This window comes from Mauremys mutica, chromosome 16, assembly GCF_020497125.1.
Source record: "Mauremys mutica isolate MM-2020 ecotype Southern chromosome 16, ASM2049712v1, whole genome shotgun sequence".
Taxonomy (NCBI): domain Eukaryota; kingdom Metazoa; phylum Chordata; order Testudines; family Geoemydidae; genus Mauremys; species Mauremys mutica.
In genome coordinates this window covers 2,911,109-2,926,411 of record NC_059087.1, presented here as the reverse complement: position 1 = coordinate 2,926,411, position 15,303 = coordinate 2,911,109, and the positions used below count along the sequence as shown (strand labels likewise).

Below are 15,303 nucleotides of genomic sequence, written 5' to 3'. Positions count from 1 at the left end.
GGAGGGGTCGTGTTGACCTATGTTCTGTGGGAGAAGGAGCCCAGGAAAATGTCACCTGTATAGAGGGCACTTCATTTCACGGTGGCTTTCACAAAGTAAAATCACTTTGAATCAACGTCCACGCATTGGTTGCAGAGGAGTACTTCACAGCATGGCACAAATCAATTTTTTTTATTGCCAAGGCATAAACCCCTAGGAAAAAGGGGATTCACTTCTGAAGAGCCCAGCGCTGGCCATGCCCATGAAGCCACTCTAAGAAGGAGTGAGAAGAACCAGAGCTGATTGATTTTGCTTTTGTTTCTCTGAGCCGGCTGTTTGCAGAGCTTGCTGCTCTCGCAGAGCATGCAGGGCTTATTAAGTGACTGAGCTGAGCGGGGAATGAGGGGAAGGTCCTCTAAGTTTCTTGCCTATTGAGAATAAACTCTTTGAAATCATGCAGCCGTATTAACTGGGAGAGGAAACCCCAGCTATGCCACTCATCCCGCCACTGCACCAAAGGACGTGATGAGTTTCCATGTGCAGTATTGCAACATGCTATGCTAAACACTGCAGATTGAAAGAGAAATGAGGCATCAGGTATTCCAGAGGCATTGACTTGCATAAAACCCTGGAGATTGAGTCTGTTTCTGAAAACCATGGCTAGGTTTAAGGGAAATGGCACTACAGTACAGGAATCTCATAATAAAACAAACAAAGTCAATTTAAAAAAAACACCAACAGCTCCCCGGCACTCTCTTTTTTCTAACTAAAGCATTTACTGCAGTTTCCAGTTGGTACAATGAGAAAGCCAATGGCCGAGATTCCCAAAAGTGGCTGGTGATTTGGGGTATCTCAGTTTTTGAATGGCCAGTCTGAGACACCTTTCAGTGGGCTTAGCATGTTCTGAAAATCAGGCCCCTTTAAGTTGTCTCAAAGAGGGTCTCCACAATCACGGATCGCTTTGGAAAGTCTTGGCTAACCTGCTGGCTGATCATCACAGAGCCATGTTGCCATAAAAGCTGCAGAGCTTTAAAGGCTGCATCTAGAGCACTGAAGAATTTTGCCCATTTTTTGTCATAATCTGAATGATGATCACCTCCAAAGTGTTACTTTGCATGAAATGTGCAGGGATATGGCTATTCTCATAAAGTTCACATGTGAATATTCACACGTCAGAAGCAAAGCCAGTGTCACTGGAACTTGGATTAATTTAACTTGAAACTAATTTAATCCACAGAATGAGTCACACAAGTGGTTCCACGTGTGCTTGAATTATTGTTCATCCTGCTGTTTGTTTATACCAGTCCCAGTGATGCTCTTTGCTGCAGGTTGTTTTCTCCCACAGTCATTTATCTATTTCATATTCTCCCTCTGCTTTCAAGGCCTTGTATCCTTCTCCTTCTACCAGCTCCTTTGTCATATCATGGATTTCTCTCTAGCCAAGACAGCCCAGCTCCAACCACGTGTTTGGAAAAACTGCAGACTTTAAATGGGTTTTCTCATCAGTAGCCTTATCATAGGCATAGCAGCAGCAAAGACCCGTTAGATCACACAGTCTATCCACTGCCAAGGCAACGGCGCTCCCTGTAGATGCTCCCAAGTGTTTTGTTTTGCCTCAGGGCGGCATGTGTCTGGATCGAAAATCCTCTTTAAACGGAAAAGTTCTGTGACATCACAAGCATCTGCATGACTCTCCTGGGGGTGGGTTTTTTTGTAACAAGAGAGAGGCACCAGCCAAATTCCTGGTGGTTTCAGCAGAGTTGCGCTGGGATGAACTTGGCCTGACAGTCCAGCATAAAGAAGAGTTCAGGAACTTAATAAAGCCGGGAGCAAAGGAGGATTGCCACCAGCTGTGGGATGGTGGCAGCAAGGAGAAATCTGCTCTCCTGCCCTTCTCTGGGGTTTGACATGGGACAGACGGCCAATGGCTACGCGCCCAGGATTTCCTTGCGGCAGGGCCGGCTTTAGGCCTATTCCACCAATTCCCCTGAATCGGGCCTCGCGCCTAAGAGGGCCCCGCACCCAGTGAGAATCCTTTCCCTGGCTAGAGGCGCCTTTTTAATTTTTACTCACCCGGCGGTGCTCCGGGTCTTCGGCAGCACTTCGGCGGCGGGTCCTTCAGTGCCGCTGAAGACCTGGAGTGAGTGAAGGACCCACCGCCGAAGTGGCACCAAAGACTCGGAGCACCGCCCAGTGAGTACTAGCCCCATGTGTTTTTTTACGTGTTTTTTTTTTAAGTCATCCTTGCTGGGACCCCGTCGAAACTGTTCGAATTGGGCCCCGCACTTCCTAAAGCCGGCCCTGCCTTGCGGGGCGGGCGGGAGTGGAGAATGATATTTACAGTGCCATGGGAAGCTTTTTGTGGGTTGATACAATGGAATTAATACACTGATGTGTAAGCTGCGGATGCCCGTAGCAGGCGCTATCTAGTAGATCATCATATAGAAATAAAGGAAGCTCACAGAAGTTTTCCTGGTTAACATCTGTGACTGCATATGCGAGCTGCTATCCTTCCCATTGCCTGCTCCCCTGCTGCCGGCACCCTGCCTTTGTGCTTTGAACCCCTGCAGCGGAGGAAGCAGGAGCTTACCTTCAGTGAGAGCTCCTTGACACTGATCGCCCTCGGTGTCTAGTCCTGATGCTGCTGCCCTTGCACCAGTGGGACACTACTGCAGCAAAGTAATCCTTCAGGTGAGTAAAGGAGGCAGAACTGGGCCCTTTGTTAGCTATGGATCTGAGCCAATAGCCAACAATTTGCAGTACTAGGGAGTTTGAAATCCAGATCATCATTAGCGAAAGGCACCAGCCAGGATCAGAGCCCATTGGGCTGCGTGCTGCACAAAGAGGCAGCCTCAGTCTTGGTGATTTTTGTGGCTTGGGCTCATCTCGCCCGTTAACAAAACTCACCCTTGCAGCCAAGGTGGAAATGATGAAGAGTTCCAGCTGAAACTGAAGAGGTAGAGCCCTTTGTGGAAGGTCTATTTCTGGCTAGCCCCCAGGGTGACCGGATGGGTGAGGGGAGTGATAAGGAGAGATGGGACTTTTCATCTGTAGGTCACTGGTTCAAAGCCATCACTGAATGGTCAGACCAGATTATCAACGGTATTTAGGCATCTAAATACCTTGAAAACTCTGGCTCATAGTAATTAGAGGCTGTTAGTATGTGACATCGGCTTGGTGAAGTGACATGAGTCGGTGAGGCTCTGAACATTGTACAGAACACACTCATGCAGTGATCTGTCTGAACCCACCCAGGGGTGCGGCATCTACTGTGGGTGCAGCAGCAGGGCTCAGAGCCTTCAACAGCTGGCGAGGATAGAGGGGCTCCAATCCGTGATAGGCAAGCAAAGGGAGGGGTGATGGCAAAGAGCAACTGCCATGCTGAAAACTTACACAGTTTTGAGCATCTCCTATGTGGGCTTGAGGGCTGAAATGACGTTCTGTGTAGGTCAGCACCCAGGGATGAAATGTGAAGATGGTCCATCTGTTTGCAGTGGGTGTGATGCTTGGAGACAGCAGTGAAATCAGTTCCCCCTGCCCGCTCCATAGACAGCTCTGCTTATGATGGGCTTAGTCTGATACATTTCCGCTTGCAAAGACTCCTCACCACTGCTCGCGAGGCCGACACTCTACTTTTCCTTGTCTTGAAAAGAAACAAAGATGACAATGTGGAGCCTGCTATTGGGGAAAAGATAGCCCAGGCAGCCTTTCTGCTGCTGCAAGGATTGGTGGGATTTAAACCCAGGCCTGCAGGGCTCCCTGGCAATGAACATCCCCATAGGGCCACCCCTGTAACGTGGTCATTCCCTGCGACCCATAATCCACCACGGTTGCACACCATGGGAAGCTCCACCTTGGGTGATCTGACTGACAGTTGCTTTAGCGATCCCTGATTGGCTCCTTGATCCTATATCAGCTCAGGGGATGGACCAGAAAGTATGTAGTCAATAACATGGTTCCCTAGCTAGCCACCATGAGGTCTCTTCTCTGTTCCTGGAGCTCTGACTTGGATTCTGATCCCTGGTCAACCTCTGGAACCTGAGCACAGACCCTGATACCTGGTATTGGCCCTCAGCCCAACTCTGACTTCTGTTTTCCCAAAATTTTCCACTTGAAACCCATTTGCCTGCTTCCATTGGAAACGGCCCTTGTAGGAAGTCCAGTCTGTGCTTCTCCTGGGTCACTGGGGTTTAGTTTTTTGTTGTGCGTGGCAGGGGCTGGAGCGTGGCCGTTCAGTTGCATGCGAACACTGCCTGCTGCATCCATCGGGGGATCTCACCACCTCATGGGCAAGAAGTGACTAGAGGAGGGGTGGAGGTTGTTCCTGTTTCCCTTCTAAATGGCTTTCCCAGCCTCTGCCAGTCCCTGAGGACTGCATGGCTGACTTCTTGGACGGTGGACAGTCCTGAGGCCAGGGATATAAAATATGGTTCCCCGTACAGCAATGCTGGCCCTGTCATATGCTGGTGCTCAGATTTTGTGCCATTTTATTATTTTGATCTGGTCCCACGCTGCTAATATTTGGAATGAACTTTTACTGGAAGTGTGTGTATAGATAGCTTTAACAAACAGAAGAGACACTATTTCATTTCTGCAAGAAGCCAACCCCCCGTTCATTTATATGCGTCTCTAATCTGCATTGGGAACTTACTCACTCAATCTTTCACTGGCAACCAAGATTTATATCCTCAGTAGATTCTATTATTTGCAGAAAGAGCTAGAATAACCTGGTGACGGCATTAGAATGAGAACATTCGAACAGTCCCTCCTCCCTGTTTTGGGCATGGACTGCAGCTCACATTGTGCCTTTGTGGCAGTCTCTGGTTTTCATCACAGTGCGGATTTGGGGCACCTGATTTTTTTGCCATTCATCACATCAGAAAAATAAAAATATAACTTTCCCCGTGGGCCTGACATTTGTCCATTTCCCAGTTCATGACATATAAAGCTCCTGCTTAGATTTAACTCCTAGAACAGGAGAAAGGAATTCAGGTTTGTCTTACTTGTTAATATCACATCATGGAAATATTACTGACACTAAGATCTACAGGGCAAATAGTATATTGGAAATGAACGGATAAGGATGTAGTCTGGGATGCTGGGTAGGCTGAAGCAATTTAGCTGACTTAATTTAACAGCAGGCTGGAATATTTGGCAAGAAGAGAGAAGACCGATGGTTAGATTCCAAATTGCTGCGGCAACATACAGAATTATATAAATTGTATGAAAATATAAATCAGCTGATTAAATCAGTAACCAACCCTCCTAAATACAGGGTTTAATACAATCACACAAAACATTTAATTAAAATCTGTGACTAATTGTGCATTAAAATTCTAATTTTTGTAGCATTGGAATTGGGTAACACATATATTTAACTAATAATAATTGTGTAACTAATCATAATAATTTTCACTTCTCTGCAAATCCCAGTTGCAGATACTGTGCTGAGAAGAGTCAATGATTTTTTTCATAGATTCATAGCTTTTAAGGCCAGAAGGGACCACTGTGATCATGCAGTCGGCCCTTCTGTGTATCACAGACTGTTGAACTTCTCTGAAATAATTTCTGCTTCAAGTCCAATCGTCGTGAATCATGCCTGGAGATAGGTGGCCAGGTCAGATGGTGGTGGAGGTGATGCCGCCTTAGATCCAGCAGACCAGAGGTTAGGGCACTCAGCTGGGAAGTGAGAGACCTGGTGCAAGTTTCTGCTTTGAATAAAGCAGAGTGGGGATTTGAACCTCCTGCCCTCACCCCAGGTGAGTACTTTCACCACCGGGCTATTGGGTATAAGAGGAGCAGCTGCAGCACCGCCTCCTCCAGGAGTGCTGGTTAGGTGAGCTCGCGGCATGCATATGGCACCGGGCCCCACAATGAGATAGCGGAGAATCTGCAGTGTGAATCTGGCTGGGGCTTAGACCCACGCTAGGTGGTGAGCAGGTCAGTGGTGTCAGAACTCAGGTGCCTTTGCACATGCCCACGGGCAGAAACAGGTGCCTACAGGATTTCACTGGTGGAAACTTAAGCACCTAAAGAATTTAGGTGCCTATAGGGGTAGGTGGCAGCTGAGAGGTGGTTTTGTGAATGCCAGTGACACCTAAGGGGGCAGTTAGGCGGCTCGATCCCTCTTGTGAATCTAGTTCCCTGTATGTATATTACTGGTTGGGATGTTATTTTGTTTGCCCATCACAACCATAATCAAGTCACGATTGCTTACCCGTCAGCAATCACTAACTCAGTTCTGTGAGCACCACAACAAAAACCAACAGCAAGTAGAGTGTAGCCGTGGCTGTGCAAGCTGTGGGACGGGCTGGCTGCCATGAGGACGTACCCATCTGAGATCCCAGGCAGGGACTTGGGGTGGCTCGCCCTTTCTGCTGCTCATGCCATGTCGGCTACACTCTACTTTTAGTGCGACTGTGTCTCCTTGAGCAGGGAATCACCCCTCCAGTTCAAAGTGTAGCCATCCCCTTAGTTCACAGCAAGCTGGGGTGTAAACCTACCCCACACTAGCCTGCCACACACACACTGTCCCTGGGGACCCTGCAGCCCCACATGAAAAGTTCTGTGGTGCCCACTGATCTACCTGGCTTTGAAATGGGAGAAGCGCACTAGGGAGCTGGTAGTGCACAGCTGCAGGGGTCGCTGGTTAGTGCATGGCAGGGTAGATTTACCCCCAGCCTGGCTGTGAATGAAGTATTTGTGTAGGGTTCTGTAAACGTTCCTAACGTAGAATTCTCTCATTCTGTAGGGTGGCCCAAGAAACACGCTGATAAAGCAAAGTGACCATTTCCCCATCTTCAGGGTTTTTCCTCAAGGATACTCACACCTCTCATTGACTTCAGTGGGTTCTCAGCACCTCTCACAATTAAATCTATGCGTTTAATTCATGTACAGCAACCAGGAGCCTTTAAAAAAAGATTGGTACTGTACTTTCTGTCTCTGTGAAGAGCATAAGTAGGATTAGCTGCATATAAGGAGAGTAGTTGGATTCTGAAGGGTCTAATAACAGCGATGAAGATTCCTGTATTAAAGAGGTCATGGTGCTGGGTTCAAAGGCATCTGGCCAGTCCCAAGCACTGTCTTAGCACAGCTATGAGTGCTGCTGCCTGGAGGACTGAGTAGAGAAGGGCAAGGATAAAGACCGTAGAGCTCCACTCCCCTGAGCAGCAGAAGTGCATTTTGGAGTCCAGATCTGGACCTGACACTTGTAACTGTTTTCTCACTCTTCTGCTGTGATGGTCTGCAGCGAAACCCCGGGTGAGGACCGTCCTGGTCTTTGGTGGGGGGCTGGAATTCAGATTCAGAGCTGAATTGTGCAGCACATCCCTCTCCAAGGCAGATGGGAATTTTTGGCAATGCCTCCCCCAAAAACATGCTGCATGTGCTTTCCCATGCTCTGAACATTAGCAAACTGTCAGTGCAGCAGTGAAGCCAGCCAGCCCAGTGCCACCAGGGCCTCTACTACACGCCTCGTGTTCAAGGTGCCAGCTTGAATCTGCACAGACATGTTCATACTCTAGGGGGAATCACTAACATGCTGAGCTTGGTGCTTGCGGCAAAGTTCCATTCAAACTCTCATGCCCAGTTTGCACTGTGTTTGGCAGCAGAGCCAGTCTGAGTTGAAGACCAAAATGACAATAAAATCCAACTCAGCAGGAATTGCCCTGGGGTTGCCACCGTTCCTGCCTGTGCCTCCTGAACTGAATGTGACGTGACAGCCCAAGGCATGACTAAATGTGCAGTCGCATTAGCAGGCAAAGTGCTGGGTTCATGAGACCTCATTCAGCCTGGGAAGGAGAATCAGCGCAAGCTCCTTCGGCACTGGGATGGCATCTCTACACATACCAGGCTAATTGTGATCTTTAGGGCTTGTCAAAACTCAGAATTTCCACTTTGAAACTGGTTTACATTCTGATTCAGAATGAAATAAAAACAATGCAAAATTTCCCCAAAATGTTATTTTGGATCAATTCATACATTTTGTTTAGATAAAATTGAAATGTTTTGTTCCAATTCTAACTTTTAAAATATTTATATTATAATTTATAATATTTATCAAATTTTGAACTGGAAAGTCATTTCAAAGTGAAAAATCAAAATGCTGTCTTTCAACCTTATCAAAATGCTTTTTTCAGTTTTTTTTGTCCCAGAACAAAAATTTCTCCAAAATATCACGTTCCCATGAAATGCTTCAGTTAGGACATTTTCTGAAGGAAAAATGTTTGGCTGGGAAATTTTCGAGCCTCGCTAGTTATTTTCCACCATTTCCTATCTTGGTGCCCTTTTTAATTTCCCACCAGGGTTGAGTCTGAGTATTTGTGTTTTCAAGAATCCCCTGCTCTAGCTTTAGAGAGAATTACGTTTCTCTTGTTTCTTTCCTCTCCTTTTAGACTGAAGAGAAGCAGAAGGCTTCTGTGGCATTTGCCCAGCTTCAAGCTGCTATGGAGACGTTGAGAATCACGGTGGATGAGCAGACTGCCATTTGGCGTGTGTTAGCAGGGATCTATCACCTGGGAGCTGCAGGGGCTTGTAAAGGTAAAGGAGTGCTTGCACCTCTCATCTTCCTTGTTTTCCTACAACTCTTACCAGGCTGCTACTTGTGCAGGGGGAAGAGGAGGGGGAAGGCAGCCCAGACGGATACAAAATTTGACCTGAGAGAAAAAGTTGTAATTCGATTGCATAGTCCACGCTTTACAGTCTAACTAGATTTCAGTTAATTCCTCCTCTGCTTCTGTGTGCTGGTCTTTCTGTGAGTTTCCTGCTTCTTAATGCTGAGGTCACAATGACAGGAATGCAAAGTGGAGGTGGGAGTTCTGTCACCTGAACTGAGACAGACTGAAGCTCTCAGGTTACATGATCATCCTGCCATCTCCCTGACTTCATTGGCTACTAGGGGGTTGAACAGGTGTTACTGTCTCAAAGTAAAGAAATAATGGGCGACTGGCTTGGCCGGGGTGATAAGCTCAACACAAACTGAATGCTACAGATACTAGATAACAAAGGCATTTCTCTTGTCAATATCCATAGCAACGCCTAGATAACAGTGCCCTCAGCCAGGCAGGTTTTGATACAGGGCCCAACTCTCCCCTCACGCAGTTTAAATCCATGACAATATGCTGTTGTACAACTTGTGTGAGTGAAGAGTCAGGCCTACAGAGCCCATCATATTGCGTCCTGGCTTTAGAGACTTTATGGTCTGGATTGTAGTATAGACTATACCTTAGACAGTTACTTCTGTTCCCATCATTTATCCCTTTCCTAGGCATGTTCAAAAGTACACTTGACTTTTCACCAGAAACGTGCCATTCCCAAAGCAATGGGAGTATGAAATATGTACTGCCTTCTGTTACAAACTTGTGACATGCACAGAACCAAGAGCCCAAGTCCTCAGCTGCTGTGAATCAGCATAGCCCCACTGAAGTTCAGTACTGGGGTCAGTGGAGTGACACCAGGGGCGGCTCCAGGCACCAGCACGCCAAGCGCGTGCCTGGGGCGGCAAGCCACGGGGGGCGCTCTGCCGGTCGCCACGAGGGCAGCAGGCAGGCAGCCTTTGGTGGCATGCCTGCGGAGGGTCCGCTGGTCCCGCGGCTTCAGCAGACCTCCCGCAGGCTGCCGCCGAATCCGCGGGATAGGGACTTCCCGCAGGCAAGCCGCCGAATCCGCGGGATAGGGACCTCCCGCAGGCAAGCCGCTGAATCCGCGGGACCGGGGACCTCCCGCAGGCAAACCGCCAAATCCGCGGGACCGGGGACCTCCCGCAGGCAAGCCGCTGAATCCGCGGGACCGGGGACCTCCCGCAGGCAAGCCGCCGAGGGCAGCCTGCCTGCCATGCTTGGGGCGGCAAAATACCTAGAGCTGCCCCTGAGTGACACAGATTTACACCAGCTGAGGACTTGACCCATCTATCTCCAGCAGTTTGCCACATCACATGACTTAAGCATTCAGGAAGTAACACCTACTAGGAAGCCTTTGCCACTGGTTCATCATTCGTGGGAGTTCCTTGTTAATTATTTGGGACCTGAATATTGACTGTGGGGCAGGGGAGGGGAAGACACAAAGAAAGGCATTGGTGAGGCCTCATCTGGAGTACTGTGTCCAGTTTTGGGCCTCACACTACAAGAAGGATGTGGAAAAATTGTAAAGAGTCCAGCAGAGGGCAGCAGAAATTATTAGGGGGCTGGAGCACATGATTTATGAGGAGAGGCAAAGGGAACTGGGATCATTTAGTCTGCAGAAGAGAAGAATGAGGGGGAATTTGATAGCTGCTTTCAATTACCTGAAAGGGTGTTCCAAAGAGGATGGATCTAGACTGTTCTCAGACAGAACAAGGAGTAATGGTCTCAAGTTGCAGAGGGGGAAGTTTAGGTTGGATAATAGGAAAAACTTTTTCACTAGGAGGGTGGTGAAGCACTGGAATGGGTTCCCTAGGGAGTTAGGGTGACCAGATGTCCTGATTTTATAGGGACAGTCCTGATTTTGGGGTGTTTTTCTTATATAGGCTCCTATTACCCCCCACCCTCTGTCCCAATTTTTCACATTTACTGTCTGGTCACCCTATAAGGAGGTGGTGGAATCTCCATCCTTAGAGGTTTTTAAGGCCAGGCTTGACAAAGCCCTGGCTGGGATGAGTTAGTTGGGTTTGGTCCTGCTTTGAGCAGGGGGTTGGACTAGATGACCTCCTGAGGTCCCTTCCCACCCTGATATTCTATGATTCTCAGGCTACTGGAGGAATTCTCTGGAATGTGTTAGTTCCTTATACACCCTACCAAACACAACCATCAGTACCATCAAGTGGTCCAGGGAAATCCCATTTCTTTCTCACATCCAGGTTTTGCCAGACCCACCCATTACACTAATCCCACTACCTCCTGTCTCCCTTCTGGCGTTCTGCCATGTTTGGGAGGATCGATATACATGTATGGAAATGAATTGTCTTTATTGAGCTTGTTCACATTCATGGCCCTTGTCTTTGACAATGAAGTTAGTTGTTCCGTCTCACCCCAAATTGCTGTGTCTGTCATTCCTTAGCATTTCATCAGTGCTCCAGGGAGAGAAGAGGCATGGTCACTGAAGGAATTATCCATCCTGGTTTGTAGTATCTTACGGTGGTTGTGTGAAGCTGCAGGTTCAGTTAGCAATTTTAGCTTCTCTGGAATGTCTTGTGTAATTGAATTATAATGGTAGCAGTCGGAAGGAAGATTATAAAGACATCATTACTACTTGCATACAGAAATTGTCTTTTCCCTAATGAAGTATTTAAGTTGTGTTCTAACCTATTCTAGAGACAGCCACATATGATTTACACACTTCAATTTATAGGGGCTTAATAATGGGTTGCTTTAAAATCAGCCATAGGCATCAGTAGAAGTCTCTGCAACATATCATAACACATCTCATGGTAATTTATGCCATTCATCATTTATTAATTATTTTAAATGGATGAACTTTTTCATCTGAAGTGTGTTCTCTCTCCCTTTCCCCACTCCTTTCCCACCTGGTAAATCTGTTCGCTCTATTTCTCTACAGTGCAGCAAAGTCTAGTCAGCAAGGACACGTGTCTGACATTGATTTGAGCTCTACCTGCCCTTCGGGACTAGGTTCCTCCAGCCTCAGTGTTTCCAGGAAAAGGCAAAATTGGAAACAGTGACCCCTCATTTAAAAATGAAAGAACTTAAGCACAAAGCTACACAGGCAGATAGGTGCCCGCACTGCCCAGGGAGTAGGATGCTGATAGAAACATTGCAGTCTCACTGTATTAGAGTTGACCAATGGTCCATCTAGCACCGTATCTTGTCTCTGCTTCAGAGGAAGCTTCTCCCTAATCCTGGGGAGCTAGTGGATAAAGTATACACTGAACCTTGAGGGTTTATATCACTTTCACCTTTATAGTCTTCTAAAGAAATGGTGGGTGGCCTCTTACTGTTCATCTAATTGGCTGCTCCTGACGACATCCTGTTTAAAAAATGCTCCCCATCCATTCACAGTAACAGCTGCAGAGTATGGAGGGGGGTGCGTTCTCTCTTTTAATCAAGTGATTATTATTTGGGAAGGGGGAAGGGAAGGTTTGCAACTGTCAGGACCTTGGGGGATACTCACCCTGACTTTTTTAGAATGCTCTCAATTTGGAATTGTGAATCGCCTAATGCAAACACAGGAGACTCAGAATGGCCTTGTCTTCCACTTTAGTTCTTGAGGGTCACCGCTCTTGAGCCAACTACGCATCCGTGTCAGAATATGCAGAGCAGTATATCTACTTTATGAAGGTGGGAAAGGCTTTACAAATTCCCTCCCATCATAATGAGTTGATTTACTCAAACTTATTGAACTTTCAGCAGGGGCCTTTTGTCCCCTGTGTCCTGTGAGTCAGTTTAAGGTCAAGGGTCTCTTGTGTTTGAAAAATCTTGTAACTACTTGGGCAAGAATTGGAGTATTTAATAACAGGCCCAGACAGGGCTTGTGACTGCTCACAGAAGTGACTCAGATACAGGATTAAAAACCAGAGCATGCCTCAGCTCCACTCACTCTGGTATCGATTCCCCTGTCATGTGTCAACAAAAGGAGAGAAATGAAAGGAAATGTGGATAAAAAATGGATCAAAGCCAGTTGGAGGAGGAGTCTCTGAGGGACACTCTTTTAATGTGGTTAAACCTGTCGCCCTGATAGCCATCTCTTCCCTCCCCCTTCTCATGAACTTTGAAGTTATGTATTCAAAATCCTTTGCCTTTGGAAACGTCACCAAAGAGAGCTCATCCAGGCCTTTTTCATTCCCGTTCCTGAACGCAGCCAGACACTGCAGCCCTGTGGAACAGCGGGAGCAGCAGCAGCCTCTCTTATCTCAGAAACAAAGGCACTTAACTTGTGGCACACACTGTATTCACCACAGGGGAATGCGAGTTAAATCATTTTCTTTGCAGATTGTCACAAATTCGGTTTGCCCAGGAATAGACAAGTGACATCTATTGCTGGTTGAGAATGAGAAACTAGTTTGTAGCTCTAAAGACAACAACAAACGTAGGATTTCAAAAGCCTGTGCCATTTGGTGTCAGCTCCTCTTGTTGCCTTTGAAATGTTGTGACATTCCCTTTGTGGGAAACGAGAATGACATCCAGAGGCCAGCAGGCCTCCCAGGGGCCCATTCACCTAAGCATTTTCAGTCCCCTTTGTGAGTCCCAGTCTCTTACATATTTTCATGTATTCATTAGTGTTTTAACCAGGAAGGAGGTTTCAGGGGCAGCTGGAGGTCTGGAGTCAGCCCATTCTCAGTCTCAGTCTGTCTGTTTTGCTGACTGGTATAAAAATCACAGCACCGATGTACTCCAAGCTAGGGCTTCCCACATCTTAGCTTTAATACACATGGCTGTGTTTCCATGGGCTGTCTCTGAGGTGAAATATTTCTTGAGGTATTTCTGTCCCTGCTGCAGCATACTGGGGATGTGCATTGTTCTCTACCCTGGGCATTCTCTATCTCCCTGGGGTGCTCAGGGTGCTCATCTCTAGCACTCTTAAAGCTGCATCCTTTGTGGTTGCTAAGCACTGAATTTAAATTTCAGGAGCTGAAGAAAGGGATTAGGGAGCCCATCTAAGGCAGGGATTATTAGGTGGCATTGTGCAGAGCCAGTCCATTTTCAGTTTCTCTGCCAGATTCCATGGCCTTGGTTGGCGTCTGTAGCAGAGTATTCTGGTTCTTTACGGGCAGAGGCCTAGGGCCAGCCCACCCTGTTCATTCATTAAATGCCGTTAAGGTGGGGACAGGAGTTCTCTATAAAGAGTGGGGCTGTCATTAACGTGCAGGGAAGAGGGTCCCCTTGGGAGGGGAGCATTGGGAACCTGCTGGGGGAAAAGGGGCTGCAGCTCTGGGAGACAGGGCTCAGCCTAAGGAATCCTGCACATCCCGGGAGAAGGAGCAAAAAGCATGCAGAAGGGGTGTCCAGGAAAGGAGCCGGATCGATGTCTTCCTGTGGTTAGTAAGGACACAGAGAGCCCATTGCTGAAGATCAGCATGGAAAGGACTGGAGTAAATGACCCAAGTTTTCCCAGCAGACTGATCCTGTTTGAGAATGCTGCCCCAGTTGCTCCCACCACTTCCCCTTTAGAAAAGTGAGCTGGCACAGTTCTGCATGGGACAGAACACCAGGAAGGAAAATCTCTGCATCTGTCTTTTCAGTGTGTTTATTCATTTTTTTTAAATGTTAAGAAAAGTGATTGTTATGCCTGGAACATCCTGTCATGGCAGGACTTTGCTACAGGTTTACTTTTTAGTCTTTGATAGGAGTAATTTATTTTCAGAGGAGTACATTCTGCACAGAATTGCCCTCCACTGAAGTAAGCAAGGCACTATGGACTGCTGTTTGATCTCTTCCTTTCTGTCTACGAATGCTTTGAGAACATCCGCAGACATCCATGCCTGGCACATGTCAGTTAACAGAGTGTATTTCACTCTTTGTTCTGGGAGAGCTGGAAACTGTCCAGTGCCATCCTGCACGTCAAGTGCAGCTCTGTCTAGAAAAGCGATTAACATTTCCACTTTGTTACTGCCCTAGCCTGCTTTCTGCAGTTACTCTGGCTCATAGCCGCATGGTTTCATGAGAAAACATTTCTACCACCAGCCCTGTAGAACTCAGTGGGGCTATGGAAGGGTGAGCTGGTTTCCACACTTTCTTGTGTATCACAGAGAATATTGCCAGTAAAATTCTGCTCCCAGAACTATCTACTGGACATGAGGAGGAGGAGGATATGCAAATCGGGAGGAACCCAGCGTGGTTTTCAGGTACTAAGATTGGAGGTGCCCGTAACTAGAAAAATCTTTTATTGTCTGATCCAGGGATATTGGGATCTCCACCAAAGTGCTGCGGAAGTTAGACTTCAGGGCTCAGAATTGTATCTGCATCTTAATAGCAGTCTGGGTCTTGTGCCTGAAACAAACTGTTTTCGTGCTATTTCCATCAGGGGAAGGGAAAGGAAACCTGTGATTAGGTCCCCAGAATACATCTATTGGAGGTACAGTCTTGATTATATATTGAAATCTAGGCTTTAGATTATCTACCTAGTTACTTACTTATTGCCCTAGTCTGATTGCTGTAGTATCTGAACATCAGGCAGGGAAGGATTATTATCCAATTGGGAAACTGAGGCACAAAGCGATTATGTGACTTGCTCCAGGCCACACTGGAGGCATGATACAGAGCCCCCGCGCCTGGATCCATTGATGTGAAATAATCTCTCAGATGCCTACAGGGAGAAGTGACTGGCAGTGAAAATTAGCTATAGAAACCCCACCTGAATCCCTCTTTTAGCTTTTTAAAATGGAAAGTTTCCAGAATT

General features: G+C 47.2%; 2 protein-coding genes across 2 annotated transcripts in view; both read left to right on the top strand.

Annotated features, from left to right (window-relative positions):
* Nucleotides 1-11,078, top strand: part of LOC123351115 (unconventional myosin-XVIIIb-like) — a 28,240-nt gene extending 17,162 nt beyond the window's left edge. The window contains exons 5-6 of the mRNA XM_044990324.1: nt 8,373-8,517; nt 11,011-11,078. Of these exons, the coding sequence (XP_044846259.1) occupies nt 8,373-8,517; nt 11,011-11,078 (213 nt within the window). The remainder of the gene's footprint in view (nt 1-8,372; nt 8,518-11,010) is intronic.
* Nucleotides 11,079-14,612: 3,534 nt separating this feature from the next.
* The window catches only part of MYO18B (myosin XVIIIB), a 141,767-nt gene continuing 141,076 nt past the window's right edge, over nt 14,613-15,303 (top strand). Inside the window, exon 1 of the mRNA XM_044990214.1 lies at nt 14,613-14,749. Within this exon, the coding sequence (XP_044846149.1) occupies nt 14,716-14,749 (34 nt within the window). The 5' untranslated portion in view covers nt 14,613-14,715. The remainder of the gene's footprint in view (nt 14,750-15,303) is intronic.